The sequence below is a fragment of the Tiliqua scincoides genome, chromosome 3, assembly GCF_035046505.1.
Source record: "Tiliqua scincoides isolate rTilSci1 chromosome 3, rTilSci1.hap2, whole genome shotgun sequence".
NCBI classification, from domain to species: Eukaryota; Metazoa; Chordata; class Lepidosauria; order Squamata; family Scincidae; genus Tiliqua; species Tiliqua scincoides.
In genome coordinates this window covers 90,247,214-90,266,626 of record NC_089823.1, presented here as the reverse complement: position 1 = coordinate 90,266,626, position 19,413 = coordinate 90,247,214, and the positions used below count along the sequence as shown (strand labels likewise).

At 41.0% G+C, this 19,413-nt stretch overlaps 1 protein-coding gene across 2 annotated transcripts in view; it reads left to right on the top strand.

The window, feature by feature from the left end:
* The window catches only part of REV1 (REV1 DNA directed polymerase), a 66,298-nt gene that overhangs the window by 41,350 nt on the left and 5,535 nt on the right, over positions 1-19,413 (top strand). The window contains exons 1-10 of one of the 2 annotated variants that reach the window (XM_066619543.1): positions 7,812-7,843; positions 9,383-9,503; positions 9,844-9,972; positions 10,921-11,075; positions 12,100-12,219; positions 12,732-12,952; positions 16,881-17,053; positions 17,313-17,415; positions 18,158-18,323; positions 18,598-18,800. In XM_066619543.1, the coding sequence (XP_066475640.1) occupies positions 9,469-9,503; positions 9,844-9,972; positions 10,921-11,075; positions 12,100-12,219; positions 12,732-12,952; positions 16,881-17,053; positions 17,313-17,415; positions 18,158-18,323; positions 18,598-18,800 (1,305 nt within the window). In that variant the 5' untranslated portion in view covers positions 7,812-7,843; positions 9,383-9,468. Of the gene's footprint in view, positions 1-7,811; positions 7,844-9,382; positions 9,504-9,843; positions 9,973-10,920; positions 11,076-12,099; positions 12,220-12,731; positions 12,953-16,880; positions 17,054-17,312; positions 17,416-18,157; positions 18,324-18,597; positions 18,801-19,413 lie in introns of those variants that run through there. The other variant, XM_066619542.1, reaches the window with a different exon arrangement.

Genomic DNA, 19,413 nt, shown 5'->3' with positions numbered 1-19,413 from the left:
TTCTCAGGGGGAAGGGAGGGATCCCTTACCTTGGAGTGAAGCTAAGTGCCTGGAGAGAAAATGGTTGATGGATTGTCAACTGGCTGCCCTCTCTTGTATTAATGAGGCTATAGTTACTGTTTTTCTTTAATTTAAAGGGTCTTTCTCATCCTATTGAGATGGAAAAATCCATTTCCATGGGTGAAAAATCCATGGTTAGGTTATACCTGTAATCGCTTGCATGACTGACTCCCTACAACAGTTAGAAAAGCAGTTTTTTTAAAAAAACTTTGATTTTTAAGGGATGCATTTTTCCCCTTCTCCAGGGATCATCACATTCCTTCTCATTTGCAGTGGCCATTCATGTTGAGTCAAATCCATGTATAAAAAATCCGTGTATAACAAGGTTGGACCTGTATCTTGCAAACTGCAGGAGCTGAGCACTTTGCAGGGTATTTAGCAGCTACAGTATCTGATGTTTCAATAGCCTCAGGGCTTGAGGCAATTGGTTATCTGATCTTTTCATTACCCTTTGGCAACCAGCAATCAGGTCGTGATCCACCAGTGGGTCCCGACCCAGAGTTTGGGAACCACTGCTAAGTAATTACTAAAATTAATGCTATGGATATACCGTTACCTTGCTATTGTCAATACTGAGATGTCGGAGAGAGAGAGATCAATATATCCTCACAAGTGTTTTGCTCCTATTGTTCTTTCCTCTCTCGTCAAGTATGTTGTTGTTCAAGCTGTGGCTACCTGAGAAGGAATACTTTGGGATATGGTGTATATGTCTTTGAAAACATAAAGACTGGGTTCAAGGCATCGTATGAAAGTACAGTTTTGTGTTCTCCATTGTTAAGAATTCAAACCATGGTTTAGTGTTGCTTATCTGTTTTTGTTTCCTATTCACTCAGGACTCTGCCTCCTAAAGTCATGAGATTGCAAGTTCAGCAGCCTCTAGAAGCAGATCAATAACTAATTGTGGTTTAATGTTAACTGGGTTTTAAATCACGGGTTCAGATCTTTTTTTGTTGGCCTCAACCGTGGTTTAGCTGAACATGTATGACCTCAGCTCAGTATGTTGTGGCTGTAAAAAAGGAAACTCCAAGGATTATTAGGGACGTAGTTGAAATCAGAATTGTTGGTATCATAATGATTCTGTATAAATCAAAAGGATCGAAGGACTGGAGCATACCCCCCTTGCAGGAAAGACCAAAGCAGTTTTTTGCGTGTGTAGGAAAAGGACTAAGGCAGTAGCAGAGGGAATTACATGATAGAGGCTTATAAAATTATGACTGATAAAGAGAAAAATGTTTTAAATTCTGTAATAAAGTACAGCTCAAGAGTCACCTGGTAAATTTGACTGGCAATAGATTTAGTATGGACGAAAGGATGTACTTCTTCATACAATGTGTGATTAAATAATAATTCTAATTTATACTATTGCCTAGATAGTGTTCACAGACAAATTTCCTGGAGAATAGGTCTATTGATGACAATTAGCCATGATAGCTAAATGAAGTCTCTGTGTTTAGAGGTAATGTACCTCTGAATACCAATACTGGGGACAAACAGAGGAGAGCTATGGGCTTCTTGTAAGCATTTGACTGACCACTCTTCAGCAAAATGCTAACACACCGCCGACACCAAGGCCCCCCACCAGCTGGGTCTCAGCACCCAAAGATGGATGCTGAGAGCTCCTGGCAGTGAGGACAGCCAGTGGCAGGGCTTTGGGGGGCAGGGGAGGGTGGGAAGGGGGTATAATTGGACAGGGAAGGGTGGGAGGAGGAGTGGACCCAGGAGGGGGACAGAGATGGCAGTAGGCTCTACCGCCATATTCTAACCCCCCTCCCAAGCCAGGAAACTTGACACAGGTCTCCTTGGGTCTGTGCCCACTTAATAGCAGGCACAGATCCAAGGAGACCCATTGGGGCCTTCTGTTACATAGACCTGAGGAGACCTGGCACTGCTTCCCTGGCCCCATAAGATACAGCAGTCACCATTCTGGCGCTTCTGTAGCCCTGGGAACAAGGAAAGGGTAGGATTGGGCTGTTAGTTTGATCTGACACTTCTATTCTTCTGTTTTAAGCCATGTGGTTCAAATTCTTTTGTCCTTTTTCTCATGGGACCTCTACCCATGTATGTGATTCCAGGCTTTTTTCATTACATTTCTTTATTGAGAAATATTATTATTAACAGTATTTATATACCGCTTTTCAACTAAAAGTTCACAAAGCGGTTTACAGAGAAAAATCAAATAACTAAATGGCTCCCTGTCCCAAAAGGGCTCACAATCTAAAAAGATGCAAATGAATACCAGCAGACAGCCACTAGAACAGACAGTGCTGGGGTGAGGTGAGCCAGTTACTCTCCCCCTGCTAAAAAAAGGAGCACCCACTTGAAAAAGTGCCTCTTACCCAATTAGCAGGGGTTATAGAAATATGAAGTTTTCTGAATTTCTTTGGTAATGTAATTCATAGAGGTCTTTGTTTCTGGTGAGTAAGATAGGTTCACAGCCTAGGTCTTGCTGAACACAATGAGCTTACTTCTGTGTAAGCTATATAACACTGTTTTCAAACACCTCTAGTTTCAAGGTCTTGTCTAGTGCAGAATGTCAGTCTGCGAACTTGTAATTTCTTGATAGGTTGATTAGTTTTATAATACATTGAATTGGCTGAAATGTTGTAGTGTTACTATATCACTAACAGCATTATAGCATAAAAATGAAATGACTATTTAAAATATTGCATTTCTGGTGTCTATTACACAGTGAAATGATAAGTATGGGGTACTGGCAATAAAATTAATGCTTTTTTTTCTACTTATACCTGCTTTTCAACCAAGAGTGACTCTCACAGCTCAATCCAAACTTTGTGCTGTGCTGTACTGGTGCAGCACTTTCTGCGCTGGCATGAGCCATTGTAAAAGTGCCACAAAGTGCTTTTACACCGAATCACAAGCAAGCGGTGCCGGCAGGAGGGCCTGTGCCAGCCTGCCAGCGCTGCATCTGGAGCTAGAAGTGTGGCATGGCTGGCATGGATCTGAGAAGTCCCATAGGGCAGGCTGGGCCTCAACACGGAGTAAGGGGAAGAATATTCCCTTACCCCGAGGAGATCTCCAATCACCTCCTGACCTGCATTGGATGTACATAGCAGGCTATGCAACCAGGCTGTGCTGTTGCAGGTTAGGATTGAGCTGCCACTTACCACACTTAAAATTAGTTGAAAATAAGATAGGCTAGGGCAGGGGTGCTCACACTTTTTTGGCTCGAGAGCTACTTTGAAACCCAGCAAGGCCCGGAGATCTACCAGAGTTTTTTTTACAATGTTCGCGCCATCATAACATATAACATTTATGTGTACAATGTATGTTGGTGTACCTTGAGCCCCACTGAGTATAACAGGACTTACTCCTGAGTAGACATGCCTAGGATTAGGCTGTGAGGCTGCAATCCTAGCCACACTTACCTGGGAGTAAGCCCCATTGAGTACAATGGGCCTTACTCCCGGTGTTTCCTCCCAGAGGCACCTGAAGGGGGGGGGAGTCGGCACTCTGTGATCTACTCATTTTGCCTCGCGATCTACCGGTAGATCGCGATCCACCTATTGAGCACCCCTGGGCTAGGGGAACTTAGAATACTAATTGCAGCAGAGACCAGCACTAGTCTTCGAGTTTCATTACTGTGTTGTACTTTTCAAATTTGTTAAACTGCTTTGGAACCCTCTGGAGAAGTAAAGCAAGATGTAAAAAGCTGGATTTTTAAAAAATCACAAAGTTACAATATAAGATATAGGGGTGTGTATAAGATATAGGGGTGTACATGAGTGTGTGCTTAAGGCAAACTCTTTTATCCCCTGGCAGTTGATGTCATAGTCCAAGTTGTCTCCAGTGAGATGGGGCAGAAGGATCTACAAGTAGGATCTATATTGGCTGTTTGCCAATGGCAAAGATGCCAAACACAGAAATAGTCTGTCTGTTGATCTGCAGAATCTTCTGGTCCCTCTAATGCAGTGGTTCCCAAACAACTATAGGGGAGTTAGGAACCAGGTAAGTGTTTGCATGGGCAGGTTAGGGGCAGTGATGGCATCACAGTGCTGCTGCTGCCAAGGGACTTTTTACTTACCAGGGGGGTAGTGCTGGCATCCTAGAGGTTCACAGTCCCCTCCGATCTCCTCTGCAGCTACTGTAAAAAGCCCTTATCTCCAATCTAAAGCTCCTTCTGGTTTTCCCCGATAAGGGCTTTTTACAGCAGCTGTGGAGGAGATCGGAGGGGGAACTATGAGCCACCAGAACCCTGCAGGAGGCCAGCACCGCCCCCCAGCTAAATAAAAAGAGCCCCTTGGCGGTGGCAGCACCACGATTGCTGCAGTGGCGTCACTGCCATCCAAGCAGGGCCGCTCCACTTAAGGGGAAATGACCTGCTTCTGGTTCCCCTGGTAGGTTGCAACCCACAAGTTTGGGAACCACTGCTCTAACGATGTGCTATTTCATCATTTATTCTCGCAGTTGCATTTATACCTAATTTGTTTCTAGGTATTTTATGTCACAAATTCCATCAGCAACAGAGTGTGTCAAATTATAATTTTTTCAATATTTAGTTTGTACTTTTGAAGGTTCAATGCTTAACCTTCAAATAACTTTTTATCATAAATGCTGTAAATTGGGATGGGCGAATCCCAGCCCGTGGGCCATTTGTGGCCCTTGGGAACCTCCAATCTGGCTCGCAGGGAGCCTCCAGTCTCCAATGAGCCTCTGGCCCGTTGGAGACTGCTGGAGCCCGTGCTGGCCTGCAACTGCCAGTCACGACTGCCAGATGCAAGCTGTGGGCTGAGTAACAGTAAGGCCTTGTATAGTCTTTATGTGTTTTCTGCATTTTTCTGGGCATTAACTCCCCCCCCCCCCCAATTACCTCTGAACCTCCATGTGTTTCTGTCTTGGTCTGGGCTGGTTTGTATATTTTCAACGTGCAAGAGGTGTGTGGCAAACAGTTCATCGTTCTCATGTGGTTCTACATGACTGTATTATAGTTCTCTTTTATATATTATAAATTATAAATAAGCTTAGTAAAATTCTTTCATTCATATAAGTTCTGCCTCTAATGTATTCATTTATGTAAATTTATTCTAATTTGAAATGTAAATTACCTTTTTCCCTGGCACCCCCCCCAACACAGTGTCAGAGAGATGATGTGGCCCTCCTGCCAAAATGTTTGCCCACCCCTGCTGTAGCCCATGGAGAGGAAAATAAAGTTATCATATCCCTTGTAAAAGAGTTATATAGCAAGTTATTCTTCTGTGCTTTTTAAATCTGTTCAGCTTATTCAGAAATGTGATGTTTGATTCCTATTTGTGAGACTAGTTTTATTTTTGTGGCATTGTCTATTCATAATATCTCAGTGGCGCAAACTTCCACACTTTCTAGAGTGTGGAAAACTTTCTATGTTTTTCAGTTAGCTCTTTCACAGAGTGCTTGCTCCAGAAGCCCCTTTAGCTTCTCAAGCATAAATAAAATGGATGTAAGATCTACACAAATTAGAACAAGCATTCAATTTTTAAAAAGCTTTCTTCTGAATTAAAAATATGCAGTGTTGTGCAGAAAATGATAAAAATATGGTAGGCTTCATTGAGAACCACCTTTCTTGGTGACATTGCAGTAGTTCTGTGGAGTTTTGTTTGGGTTTGTTTAGCCCTATCTTATTGTGATGGATGTTAGGACAGCTTGTAAGGTTTGGCACACTAAGGTATCTCTGCCAGTGTTGTAAAGTCTGGGTCTGCCATGTAGCACCTGTTATTTTGTTCTATCCATTGCCCATCTCTCTAACAACAAGAATGAACGCAGTTCACATGAGCCATATAATTTGTTTTTATCTTACCTATGGAGGGACGCTGGAGTACTGTGGTTCTTGACTTGGCATTACACCGCTTAAGTGTGTGTGTTGAGGGGACTCAATTTGATACCATTGTGTGTTTGGAAGCAAATTATTGGATGTATAGTGCAGCAAAGCATGCTGCTTTAAAATGTTATAGTCTTGTATAAGGTGCTCATTGTCAAGAATGGAAGAAGAGAGAAATATGTAACTGCAAAGGCTTTACCTTCCCATAGTGCAGAATAGGTGAACTCTGATGCATGAGTGGACCAGATCTGCTAAATCTCACCCATTATCCCTTGTGTTGACATACCTATGTGGCTTTTAACTTTGCAGCTACTTTACCTGTAGGTAGGTTTTTCTGTTTTGTACACAACTTAGTACATAATTTTAGTTCATAATTCCCCATAAACCTTTTTATGTACTTTTATTAAACTGTGAGTTGATTTGCAGCTTATTTGATTAAAAAATATAATGACTTGCTCTTAGAGCAAGAGAAGAAAATAAATTTTGAGATTTTTCATAATTTCTAATATTTATTTAAAGCGTGGCATTCCCAGTTTTACAAGCTTCTGAAAGAAAACAAGATGATCTTTTAATCATGAAATATCTTGGTACTATATGCTGCAAGCCAACAATCCCATGTTAGGCATTGGAACACAAATAAACCTTTATATATGCAAATAAGTACAAATATTGTATATTTAACATACTGTGAATTCTGTTCTAGTAATCATGTGCAAACTATAAAGTTCACACATCTGTGAATCTGAATGAAATCTAATCCCATTTTATTGCATATTAATAGTCATGTTCCAGTGCAGAATAAACCTCATTTTTTCAGTACCTCTCCATACTATTCTTGGATTCTCTGCAGTCTGCTAGATGAAGTTTTTTAAGAATCTGTAAATCTCTTAGTTTGACCAGATGTAGGCATTTACAGTGTCAGCTCCTTCTTTAACAAATTGCTTGTTCAATGATGATGGTTCTTGTTTTTATTGTCTTTCTTACTGGACAAACTTTTAGGAGCAGTTGAATCTTGGATCTCTTACAAAACCAGCTTTTAATTTTTATTCATCCGCAGTTGTGTTACTTTAAACATTTGCTGTCATTCTCATTCTGTATCTCCATTTTGGAGCATTTCCTTGAGAGCAGGTAATTATTGTTCTACTGAGAGAACTTCTCCAAACCAGAGAGATCAGGAATTATACATATACAATGAATGGTTTAGGATCCTGTTCTCATCTGCCAGGATTCTCAAGATGTGAATATTTTTAGACTTCCTATCCCTCAACCCCAATATCTTCAATCTAAAGAGCAACAATTTTGTATCACGTTAGATACAGATTTATTCTCAGCGATTTCTTTTTCACAGACTTGGGTCCTGGCCTCTGATTTCTCCATCCGTTGCTCCACATTCACCATGCGCCTGTCTAGTTTCCCAACTTTTGATGAGAGATTCTCTACCTTGCCTTCCAGTGAGGACAGTGTGTCTTGCATTGCCCTGAAATTACATGAAGTGACCATCAGCTTATGGGGGGAATCTGCTACACTGTGGAGAAGTCCTTCGAATTCATCAAGATAGACAAGATGACAACATGCCAGGGCAAAGGAAGAAATGGACTAAAGACATTGTTCTTGTTTCTTTTTATTTGGGGCGTGATTTGCTCCAATTTGCAATCTCAGATGTGTTGGGTAACTTGATTGGAGCCCATCAGAATGAGAACAGTAAACTATCAAGATAGCTGCTCAAGTCCGTGCTCTGTTTCTCACATCTTTCATCCATTACATTCTTTTGTCCTGACATTCACCTATGTGAAGACTGCATCATGATTCATCTCAAATTGTTTTGTAACTTTTGTAGCGTCATTCACCAATATTGGAGAGCACACTACTACAAATGCATAACTTTTTACCATATGTTACAGTAGACTGCAGGAATGAAAACCAAATCCAAGTTCTATGCTCTTCCTTCAAAACAAGCATTAGCAAGTTAGGGTAGGTTTCTAGTTTTTGGATGTGTTTGCATCCACTGTATTTTTCTAATGAAGTAATAAGTCTGTGCATGCTTTTGTTCAAATAATGTAGGGATATGCACAGTATAAGAATCTGCATAGAACAGATATTTGGCTTGGTCTTGTACGCTGTAGTTCTATACTAGATATTTTTGCTGGTACACATTTGATTAGGGATAATTTACTAACATAATTCTATCTTGGCTGGAGCTAAATACATTAGTTAAAGGCTCGCGTTGTTTTGTTTATTAATCTGAAATAGCACTACTCCATATATTATGAAGTAGTAATGGCCAACAGCATGCTATAAGTTGTTGAACATTGTAAGAAAGTAACTAGAACAGGTTTAATTGTGCGTTTTAATTTATCTGTGAGATTATTTTAGTATTGTATGCCCAAGTAATCTCTAGAAGATATAAAGTTTAGTATTGGTTTGCAAATTGACTGAAGCGTGAATTGTTTATTCAGTTGCCATATTCTTTGTCTACTTTTATTTTAATAAGAAGTAACTCGTATCCCAATCCTATCCCCTGCCAGTCTATAGCATGCAACGCCACTAACGGAGCACTCATTGCATGCTATGGTGGGAGGGGAGACCAGACAGCCCAGAAGAGGTTAGTTAAAATCTTCTTTACTTACCTCTCTGTAGGCCACCTGGCTGTTAGTGAGTCTCTTCAGACCTACACCAGCTGAAGAGTCTTAGGGGGCAGGTCCAGACTGGGAAGGTGGGATAGGGTTCTCTGTGTGCCCTTGCCACTAAGATCCACTTCCCTCTTGCCCCTTGCCCTGATCCTCCCCGGTGGACTCTTCCTTCCACCACCTTACCTGCTTCAGTGTGGTATCTACCAGCCACTGCTGCACCTGCAGGGCCCCCAGGTGTCTGCATTGGCCCTGAAGTGCAGGACAGCAACATGCCTTTTATAGGGTGACATCTAGGGTTGGCCAGGTTGGGCACCCAATCAAAGGAGCCACCTATCCTGGCTGACCCCTAAACCCCCAATACTAGTGGCATCTAGTGTACAAGGGGCATCTGGTGCAGGGCTTTGCACCAGGACCCCCTGCAATCTGGCACTGGATATGCCAGTGCAATATAGGAGTGAAATGTATGTTGGATGTTTTCAGAAGGTCCGGTTCTATTTGGATCTCACCAACATGCAAAAGAGAACTAGTTGAGTGGCTCCATAATAAATAATAATTATAAAATACCACTAAAAGTCATTTTGCTTAAGATCTTAATATTTGCAAGGATACTTGCTCTCAAGCACAACTGTTGTAATTATTATTGTTTGAACGAATTATGAGAAGGCATATTTATGATATAGGCATATAATATTTGAAAGGTTATTGTTTTCTTTATTACTCTTGAAGTACACATCTAAAATATATTATAATCATTTCTCTTCCAGATTACACAATCTAATGTAATGATATGTTTTCATAAAATTAAATTGAATAATAAAATTTTTGTGAATAAAAAGTAGTTTTTACCCATTGACAATAATACAACATATTTTTCAAACAGGAACCAGTAAACATGACTTACTAGATGAGGATGATCTAGATTCAACACAATTGAATGGAACTGACTTTAATATCTCTGTTTCTTCAATGGCTGAAATTGCTTCTTGCAGCTATGAAGCCAGGTAAGAGCAAACTGTATTTTATCTTAATCAGAGGTTGCAGCTTCTGTCAGAAATCAGAGGTCTTCTTCTGTCCCCTGCAAAGATGTCTATCCCAAAGACGTCTTGCTCCAATTCTACAAGCTTTGCTCATCTCAAGCAATTTTACTCAAGGAGATATAGCAATGCATGGTTTGAATCCCTCTTTAGCTTTTCATGGAATGAGATTCTAGCTAAAACAGGTATACATTAACATCCAATGTAATGTGTATGTTGTGTTTTGCATTGGTAATCTCTTGCACCTGCAGCTTCACTGATTCTCATACTTTGGATTTAAGGGAAAGCTATTTGTGTTTGTTTTTAGACAAGTTGGTATAAAGAATGGAATGTTCTTTGGGCAGGCAAAACAACTGTGTCCAAATCTACAAGCTGTACCGTATGACTTTCAGGCATACAAAGAAGTTGCACAAACAATGTATGAAACCCTAGCAAGGTAAAACAATTATCACATTAACTATAGAATAATCACAGTATAAACCTATGCATGTCTACCCCCATCTCCTGCATTTTACATTAATGAAAATCTGTGCCTGTCCCTTTCACATCAAGAATATCCCTCTTACGCTTTTAATATTTTCAGTTTTATTTCAGATTTATGGCAAACGTTTGTCATTCTGTATGTTAAACTTTCTTTTCCAGCTCTTGTTTATTGGCGTAAAATTACTGCTTCAAAAGAATATAGAATTATCTATATATTGCCCAGTGCAACAGAATTATATAAATGTATGCAGCTTTATAGGAAAAAGCTATCAGGGAAATGACTCTACAGTAGGAAACTTAGAGCCCAATCCTGTGCTCGGCGGCACGGCTCCATGCCACCAAGCACTGTCGCAAATGTGCCATAAGGCACATTTGCAAGCCTCACCGCTGGGCTCCCGCCTGTGCTAGCCCACGGTAGCCACGTCGCATGGTAGGTGGGGTGGGGGTGGGGAGGAGGCATTCCGGGGAGGGGGGAGGCTGGCGGGGGGCAGGGAGAAGGAGATGGGAATGGGGATAGGGATGGAGATTCTGGGGATGGGGGTGGGCAGGAGGCGTGCCAGAGGAGGGAGGGAGGCAGGTCCGCGGAGCTCTGCTCCGCAGGATCCAAGGCGCTTGGGGAGGGCTCCGCGCCTTTACCGCCAACCTTTTGGTCAGTGGTAAAGTGGGTAGCCCCATTGCAGGGCTGCTTACCTTACCCGGGAGAAGAGGACAAAAGTCCCCTTCTCCCAAGGCGTCTCCCGCGGTAGCGCGGGGCATGCAGGATCCGGTGGGAGCCGTTCTCGGTGCCACCGAGCCTGGGCGCCCCGGGCAGCACGGGATTGGGCTGTTACTTGCTACATGTTTGTATTCAACAGTTGATAAACTGTTGCTGATCTTTCACTTCCTTACTTTGTGTTGATAGCTATACGCATAACATTGAAGCAGTAAGTTGTGATGAAGCGTTAGTAGATATCACTGAAATTCTTGCAGAGACGAGACTGACATCTGAAGAATTAGCAAACGCTATCCGTACTGAAATAAAAAGCAAAACCAAATGTCCTGCTTCCATTGGAATAGGTTGGTACTTTATTTGGAAATATTTATATATAAATAATGTAAATTAAGGAAATATAAAATATTTGTACAATATTGCACAAATTAAAATCCTTCTTAATATGAGGTAGATAGTATCATGGGCTGTATCTAATTCATTTAAATTGTGCTCGCCACTTCTGACACCTAGTGATTTTGGTAAAACTAAATTGACTTACCCCTCCAGCACTGACTGGGACGGATAATGACCCCAGGTGAATATTGCTTTTTGTGAGGTTGGCAGGGAACATTTCTGAAGAACTGGTTGCATGCACAGCCCTCATACTGATGTAACTGCATAGATGTGCAACTTTTTCAGCTGTATGACTCAGTACTAGAAAGTACATTCATTTTGGCACTTTTCACACATTGCGTTTATTGCAGTGTAAGGGGAGCAAGATCTCATATACTATTTCTGCCCCAATCTCTATGCGTTCCATTTGTCATGCACATAGATCCTATGCACGTAGGTCTCTTTATGTAATAAAGTTTCCAATAATACAGAAAAACTCTACGTGCGTTATATGTCCATAGAATCCATGCCTGCATCAAACAGAACACATGGGGTGGGGGACAGGGGTCAACAGGGTGTGCAGTCCTCCCCTCCAAAGTGTTGAACATAAAATGTGAAAAGTTATCTTCTTTGTTTGCTACATTGACACATAGCCAGTAGCATAAATTGTATGGCATCGACTTGTAAGAAATAACATCAGATGTAGCCTCTATATATCTGGCTAACAATGTACCCAGATGAAAATCATCATTGACTAACACCATAACCACCAATCCTAAGTTCAACGTGAAGGCTGACAGATGAGAATGGCTTTTGACAGTGAACCTGTCTTTTCCTATGACCATGAGTTTTGGGGCATAAATTCTAACAGCTACTTTACTTTTCTGGGAGGACTGAGTGTGATTCAGAAAGAAATCCAAAATATGGTATCTTCCAAAATGTGATATTTAATAGCAATACAGACATCTTCCATTGCAATCTACTAATTCTTTATAGGTTCAAACATTTTGCTGGCCAGAATGGCAACTCGCAGAGCAAAACCAGATGGACAATACCACTTAAAACCAGAAGAAGTGGATGATTTTATCAGAAATCAACTAATTATCCATCTTCCAGGTAATTTTCTATTAGTATGCCCTGTCCTGTTTTTAAAGGCACTTCACATTGCCCCTCTCACTGCCATAAATTTGGCAGTGACTCAATTTAAATGCTATAGGTATTTTTGTCTGTGGTAAAAGTTGTGGGGAAGAGCACATGATGTGTTCCAATGCTTAAATTGTTATTTGATGTGTTCCCACCTATGTTAGATGGCTACAGATCTTTGGTACTGGACCTAAGAAGTATCAGTGTTGAGCTACTTTTCTCTTTGAAAAATATAAAAAGAGTAAAAGCTAAGTAAATAGCTCCAAAAAGAATCTAGGTATTTCCATTATTTGCTTTTCAGTCATTTAACGCTTCATAATTTCTGTTAATTCTATAATATGTGCAGTTAGAGAGAACACAATTTCTGGCCAAATAATTAAAAGCCATTTGTATTAAACTGTATTTAAATACTGTTACAATACTTTCTAAATTAAGGATAATTCTTAGTTATAAAAACACAACAATGTTTTATTTTTCCTTGACAGGAGTTGGTAGGACAATGGAATCTAAATTGTCATCTTTGGGAATAAAAACTTGTGGAGATCTACAGTGTGTCAGTATGTCAAAACTCCAGAAAGAATTTGGTCCTAAAACAGGTCAGATGCTCTACAGATTCTGCCGTGGTTTGGATGATAGACCTGTTCGACGTGAGAGAGAGAGAAAATCTATTTCTGCTGAGATCAACTATGGTATAAGATTTACCCAGGTAAGAAAGCCCTGGCTTTTATGTATGACTTTTAAACCTTTTCCTCTAAAGCAGATCCTTTTCCCCAGGATCGCACTGCTGCTGCTGGAGGGGTTTTTTGCAACATACCTGAGGGGGTGCCAGTCTCCAGGAGTTCAGGGAGCCCTATAGACACCTCTGGAGGGTTCCCCAAGCCTCAGTAACAGTAAATGCCTCTGTAGCAGTTGAAAACCATTTCCAGTTTATGATTGAAAACAGGAAGTGGTTTTTGATTGCTGTTTTAACTGTTGCAGAGGTTTAGGGAACCCTGCAGAGGTGTCTGCAGGGCTCCCCACACCCCTGAAGGCCAGCACTCCCTCAGGTAAGTTGCAAAACTCCCCTTCTCCCCAACAGCAGTGCAATCCTGGAGATCACATTGTTGCCATAGCTCCTCCCACACACACACACCTACAGTGCTCCCAACTTCCTTGTAGGAGTATGAGAAACACTGTTCTAAAGAACATGACAGCTCTTTACTCTGTGAAGTTCCTGTGTGGTGGTGGTGGTATTCTCTATTAATGCTAAAACGTGGTCATTGTAGAGAGGACAAGAGAGTGACTCTGGTTGGCATGACTTGAATTTAGTGTATCAGTATTTCTTGAACTTTTCAGGGGACTCCTGGAATTTCTTAGAAGCTTTATTGGAGGCTTTATAACTTTATTTCTACCCTGCCTTTCTCCCCGGAGGGACTCAAGGCGGCTTACAACAATTACATTACACAATATTGCACAATAATATTACACAATTATTGTGCATTACACAATAATGGCAGGCAAGCCTTCTTAAAAGACAGTTTACCCACCACTACTAATCATTCCTGCAGTGTGTAGCTACAAAAGGAAAGCTGGGTGACCTGGCAGCTGTGACCATTGCCCTGCATGGAACTGAGTACAGCGAACCCCTGCTTTACAAAGCTAATCCATTCCAGAAACATGATTGTTACAGAGGTCCATCCATAACAGAGGGTTCACTGTATATAGTATATTGTGAACCGGAATCTTTTACAATGAATTAGAGAAGTGGTTCTCAAACCTTTAGCACTGGGACCCACTTTTTAGACTGACCTACCAGAAGTGATGTCATGGCCAGTACATCATCAAGCAAATTTAAATAATTATAAATAAGTAAAATAAAATAATTAAGTATGGGGAAGCCAGTCCTATTCCAACAAGTGAATTTTCTCTGTAGCCTTCTTGCAATAACATCCCCACACACACAAAAAATCAGTAAGATTTTCAGCCCTACCCAGTGCCCAGTTCAATTTAAGCTCTTATATTTAAACCATATTGCTATCAGGACCCACCTAGCTTTAAAAGTCTAAAACAGAAAAATATTCGCTTTACCAGCTCAAGCCTCTGTTTTATTCTTTTTATGGTAGGGGGTGAGGCTGCCTTTTGGAACATTTGTTGACCTTCAATTTCATCAGATTGGTACCATTTTGGTGGCCTTACATTTCTCTTTGCCTTACCTGACCATGTGCCAAGGCATATTTGCTTACTTGTGAGTAAATGCGAACATGTAGGCTAGTTTCACTTTCCATAGGGCTTAATGCATTTGTTAGCTTGGAGCAGGGGTCTCTAAACTTTTCGGCTGAAGGGCCACATCAAATGTCTGACACAGTGTCAAGGGCCGAAAAAGATAATTAAATATAAAATTTAAATAAATACATTAGAGATGGAACTTAGATGAATAAATAAATGGGTTCAAATGTCAACGATTTCTCCAAGCACCAGCGCAGCCCAAAGCACACACTTAAACAGACCTCCATGCCCCCACCTCACAAGCACAACTCTGGTTGTGTTTGGTCAGCTGGGCCAGAGGCTCTCAGGGGATCAGAGGTTGGCCACGGGCTGGATAGAGGCTCGCTGTGGGCCGCATCTGATCCCCGGGCTGGGGTTTTGAGACCCCTAGAGGAAGGGACTTCCTTCTTGGGTGTGTTTGGGGAGCTGCATTCATTGGATCAGGACCGTTCTGGTGTTATTGGATTCCTCTCTGCCTGACTTTTCCAATGGACACGGACAGGTTCACCTATTCATGAGTAAACACGCGTTATGGCTCAGTTTCACTTTCCATATGGCTCCATGCATTTTCTTTCGCAGCTAGCAGCTAAAGCTTCGTGACTGACCAGCAATCAGGTTGCAACTCACCCTGGAGGTAGAAACCTTTGAAAGTATTGGTTTGTGTCCCAGTGCAAAATTATCTGTTTTTCAAAACCAAAAGGTCTGTTAAGTATTATAGTTGAGAAAGCAAAGGTGAAATGGGCAGTCAGAAGATCCCTGCTTCATAGGGAACCTAATCCCTTAGGAAGGCACCCCACCCCATTCTATAAACTCATATTTTCCCCCTTTCCTGCTAATACGCAAACAGGACATACAAGTTCAACACTTACTGCATCCTGGTAACACCATGATCCCTGAGGCAAATATGGGCTGTGCTTCAACCAAGTCTGGCAAGGAATGAGTAGTTTCACCTTGCCGCCAGCCCAAATTTTTGGTCCCAGAGTCAAGGCTATAGACTACACCCCAAGTTTGAAACACTAAAGCTTGGTGGTGTGGAAGATCCAACTTTAGTTGGCATCACAGGAGAGCTAGGGAACAACTTACCCCGCTCAAGAAAAACCTCAGTGTGCAAGACTTGTTCAGCAAAGTGTTAGAGTTTCTGTGCATATATGGTACCCAACAACAGCTTTGCTTCCATCCAGTATCTCCTACAGTACAGTATCCATCTGAAATATCTGGGTATGGCTGACTCTGAGAGTTCATTTTGCTATCCTCCACTGAGTAATAGACAATGTATCCAGTCTCTTGTGTCTGTTGCTCAGATGGTTTTTGAAGATCTATCTAACTTTGTTTCCATCACAGAGTTTGTCCTTCGTCCTGTTCCAGCTTATAGGACAAGCTCTTTGAACCTCTTGCTACAACAGACCTGTACCAATTCATATTTGGAATGGTGCTTCTGATAACCGTTACTTTGTCATGGAGGGCCAGTGAACTGTGTGCTCTGCCCTCTGCGTAAATTCATCAGATTTCTTCCAGACAGTGTGGTGGTGGGACCAGATGACAGATCTCTGCACACCCATTCTGGAGATGAGGTCAAGAGCTGACAACTCATTTTGGTTTGCTGTTCTAGACATCTATCAGAAGAACATCTTTTCCTGATGGAGCTGCACCTATCTTTGCATAAGGGGAAGCTAGCTCGTCTCCATTGTGTATGACTGTAGAAACGCTTCAGAGGAGGATAGGTTTTTTACCTGTAATTGTTCAAGTGGTCATCTGTGCAGATTCATGACCATCTCCTCTGCAGGTTTGGCACAAACAATTAGATCTTTCTTCCAATGAACTTTCTTCCATTTGAACTTAGGGGGTGGTTCTCGGTGGAGCTGATGAGTTGGGTCCTCTTCCTTTTCTCAAGGAACATGTTGTGTACTGGGTTTCCCCTAGAGAACAAGAGCAGAAGGCATGCATAGAATTCCACTGTGTGTGTGTGTGTGTGCTCAAACAACCAGTCAGAGAACTATAGGTACAAGTAGGCAATCTGTTCTTCCACCACCAAAGCCTGAACAGCATTACAGAGCTCCTGTTCCATGCTAGCAGCTGCTTTGAACAGGAGTACTTTTTTGAGGACAGGGTATATACTGTCCTTGTTACATTTTGTTGCAGTTTCCACTTGCTTGGGTTATTACATTGACCCTCCTTTACATGTTTTGCTGCAGTGTTGCTTGAGACTCTGTATGTAAAGTACTTTTGAGTACTCACTATATAAACACTATGTGTTATGTTCTTGGGTTGCTTTCTAGAAAAATTCACTCAAAAACAGGAAAAAAAGAATGTCCAAGGTGACTCTATGACTTAAAAATTAGACTGTTCCTTCCTACATGGGTACAACTCAACTTGTTTTTTGTTATTTTTAGCCAAAAGAAGCAGAAGCTTTCCTGTTGAGTCTTTCAGAAGAGATCCAGCATAGACTAGAAGCTGCTGGTATGAAAGGCAAAAGATTAACTCTCAAAGTCATGGTCAGAAAAGCTGGGGCCCCTGTAGAACCAGCAAAGTTTGGAGGTCATGGGATTTGTGACAATATTGCCAGGTAAGCAATTTGTGAAACACATGTGCCAGTATCTATGTACATGGTTTTTCTGCTGGAAATGGTCTTCCAACATGGTTTTTTCCTCAAATTCAGATATAAGTTTTCATGTAACATTTAGTGCGGTCTTTTGCTGTATAGAATTCAAATCCAGCTTGCTTGACATATTTTTATATGGTAATATATTTTTTGGTCAGTTTTGGTAACAATACAGAGAAAAAGTTAAGTTCTTGATGCAGTTTTAAATGTATATTCTTTGCAGGACTGTATCACTTGACCATGCAACTGATAGTGCAAAGGTGATTGGGAAAGAGATGCTAAATATGTTTCACACAATGAAATTGAATATATCAGATATGAGAGGGGTGAGTTTTCGAATACTGGAATATCAAATCTCTTTCATGTGTTTCTTTTCTACAAAAGTATCTACAGGCCTAGTTCACATAATCACAGTTTGTTGATCAGCATGAAGCTGAGTCACTGCAGCTCTGTTGCAGAGACATGATGTTTCAGTCCTGGCTTGTCAAGCAGCAGTTTTAACTTGCTGTCACATCCTGTCTTAGACCAGTGTAGCTAGTTCTAGACTACAGTGCTTGAGTTCCGACAGTGATGTTTAGCAGCACACCTGTTGGAAGAGGAAGCATGTGGGCTTTGCTTGCCTTCCCTCTTTGATAAACCACGGTCATGTTGTGCACTGTCATAATTTTCTGAACAGATGATAAAATTACAAATTAACATATTTCACATCAGTTTTGTATAGAATAAATGATTTGTATATAATAAATTCTAAGAATTTGAGAGGCTTGAGGCAAAATAAATTTTTATGACCAAAAATCTGGTCTCAAGTAAGATCCTAAAAGACAACTGCTGTAAGAAAATCAGGATCTCCAACTGAGATGTTGAATTTTCCATGATTATCTTTGGCTTCCTGTTCAGAGACATAAAGGTTTACACACATAATTTATATACTTTCATATATCACTAGCAGCATTTCAGAGGTAGTGTTGAATTGGATTTTGTTTGAATTGCCATCACATTTACAATTTGTTTCTCTAAAATTTATATCTACCCTTCTGCAATTAAGGTGGCCTTTTTGTTGCTTTTTAGGTTGGAATTCAAGTACATCATTTAGTTCCCATTAATAAAACAAATACAGCAATTTCCTCTCACTCATCAGTACAGTCAGGATTCTTGCCTCGTGGATCCAGTTCCATTATTGATTTTCTACAAGTTCCAAAAGATGTAAAGATTTCAGAAGAAGAATGCAAGGAAGGTTGGTAAATAGCAGTTGTTCTTCCTTTACAGTAGTAATTTTCCAACAAATTCAATATAATATAGAAATGATGAATGTATAAATTCCTTGCAAATTATTGGAGGAAAGCATTTTCCTTTTTAAAAATTATTTATCATTTACTTTGTATTGCATGAATAACTGTACCTTTTGCAATACAAGTCAATGAAACAGTCGTCTGATCACATTCATAGTGTATGAATAAGGTATTTTGAAATGTATTTTTAAAAAAATTTTGTCTTTTCTGCGCTGATAGTATTTGTGGCTGCTGTGGATCTTGAAATATCTTCTGCATCAAAAGCTTGCACAGTGCTACCATCTCTCTCAACTCATCTACCATCTAATGTCAGCGATATACCCAGTAAATCTGAGCCTGTGGTGACTTGCAATGGGTTACACACACCTATCAGTATAAAATCAAGACTTAATTTAAGTATTGAGGTCCCATCACCTTCCCAGGTAAAACATTCTTGTCTGGTATGAACAATATAAAGAGAGGTCTGAATTTTTACCTGTTCTTTACAGAAAGCAGTTTATCTGATGATAGCAGTAGGGAGGAATGTAACAGATAAAGGGGGGCTCATGTGTTTTCTCTGCTCCCTTTCTTCAATTTTTGATACTTTCCCTGAACTTTTGAAAGTGCTCAGATGATATATGTGAATTAATTAATAATATTTAGAGGGATGAGCAATGTGTTCTTTAGGGGGAATTCAATGACTGGGTTTCATTTCACACTCACAGGCCCCAATCCTGTCCAGGGCTTATGGCAGCGGATCTCACAACCCGCAGCTGTAAGTCCCAAGCTGACAGCTCCAAAGCCACTCAGACAGTACCGAGATGGGGCCACCACCACAAATGGCTGAAGGCCCCATGCACACACCACCAGCTCCCAGACATCCCACTGAAGAGATAAGGTGGAGGCAGGAGCGACTCAGGGAGTATCCGGGCAGGAGGTAGGCCAAACCATCAAGACCCTTTAACCCAGCACACCTGAGTCTCCTCAGTCTTACACCAGCTAAATAGCTGGCAAAGATCCAAGGAGACTCATTGGAAGCTAGACAACCTACTGAGG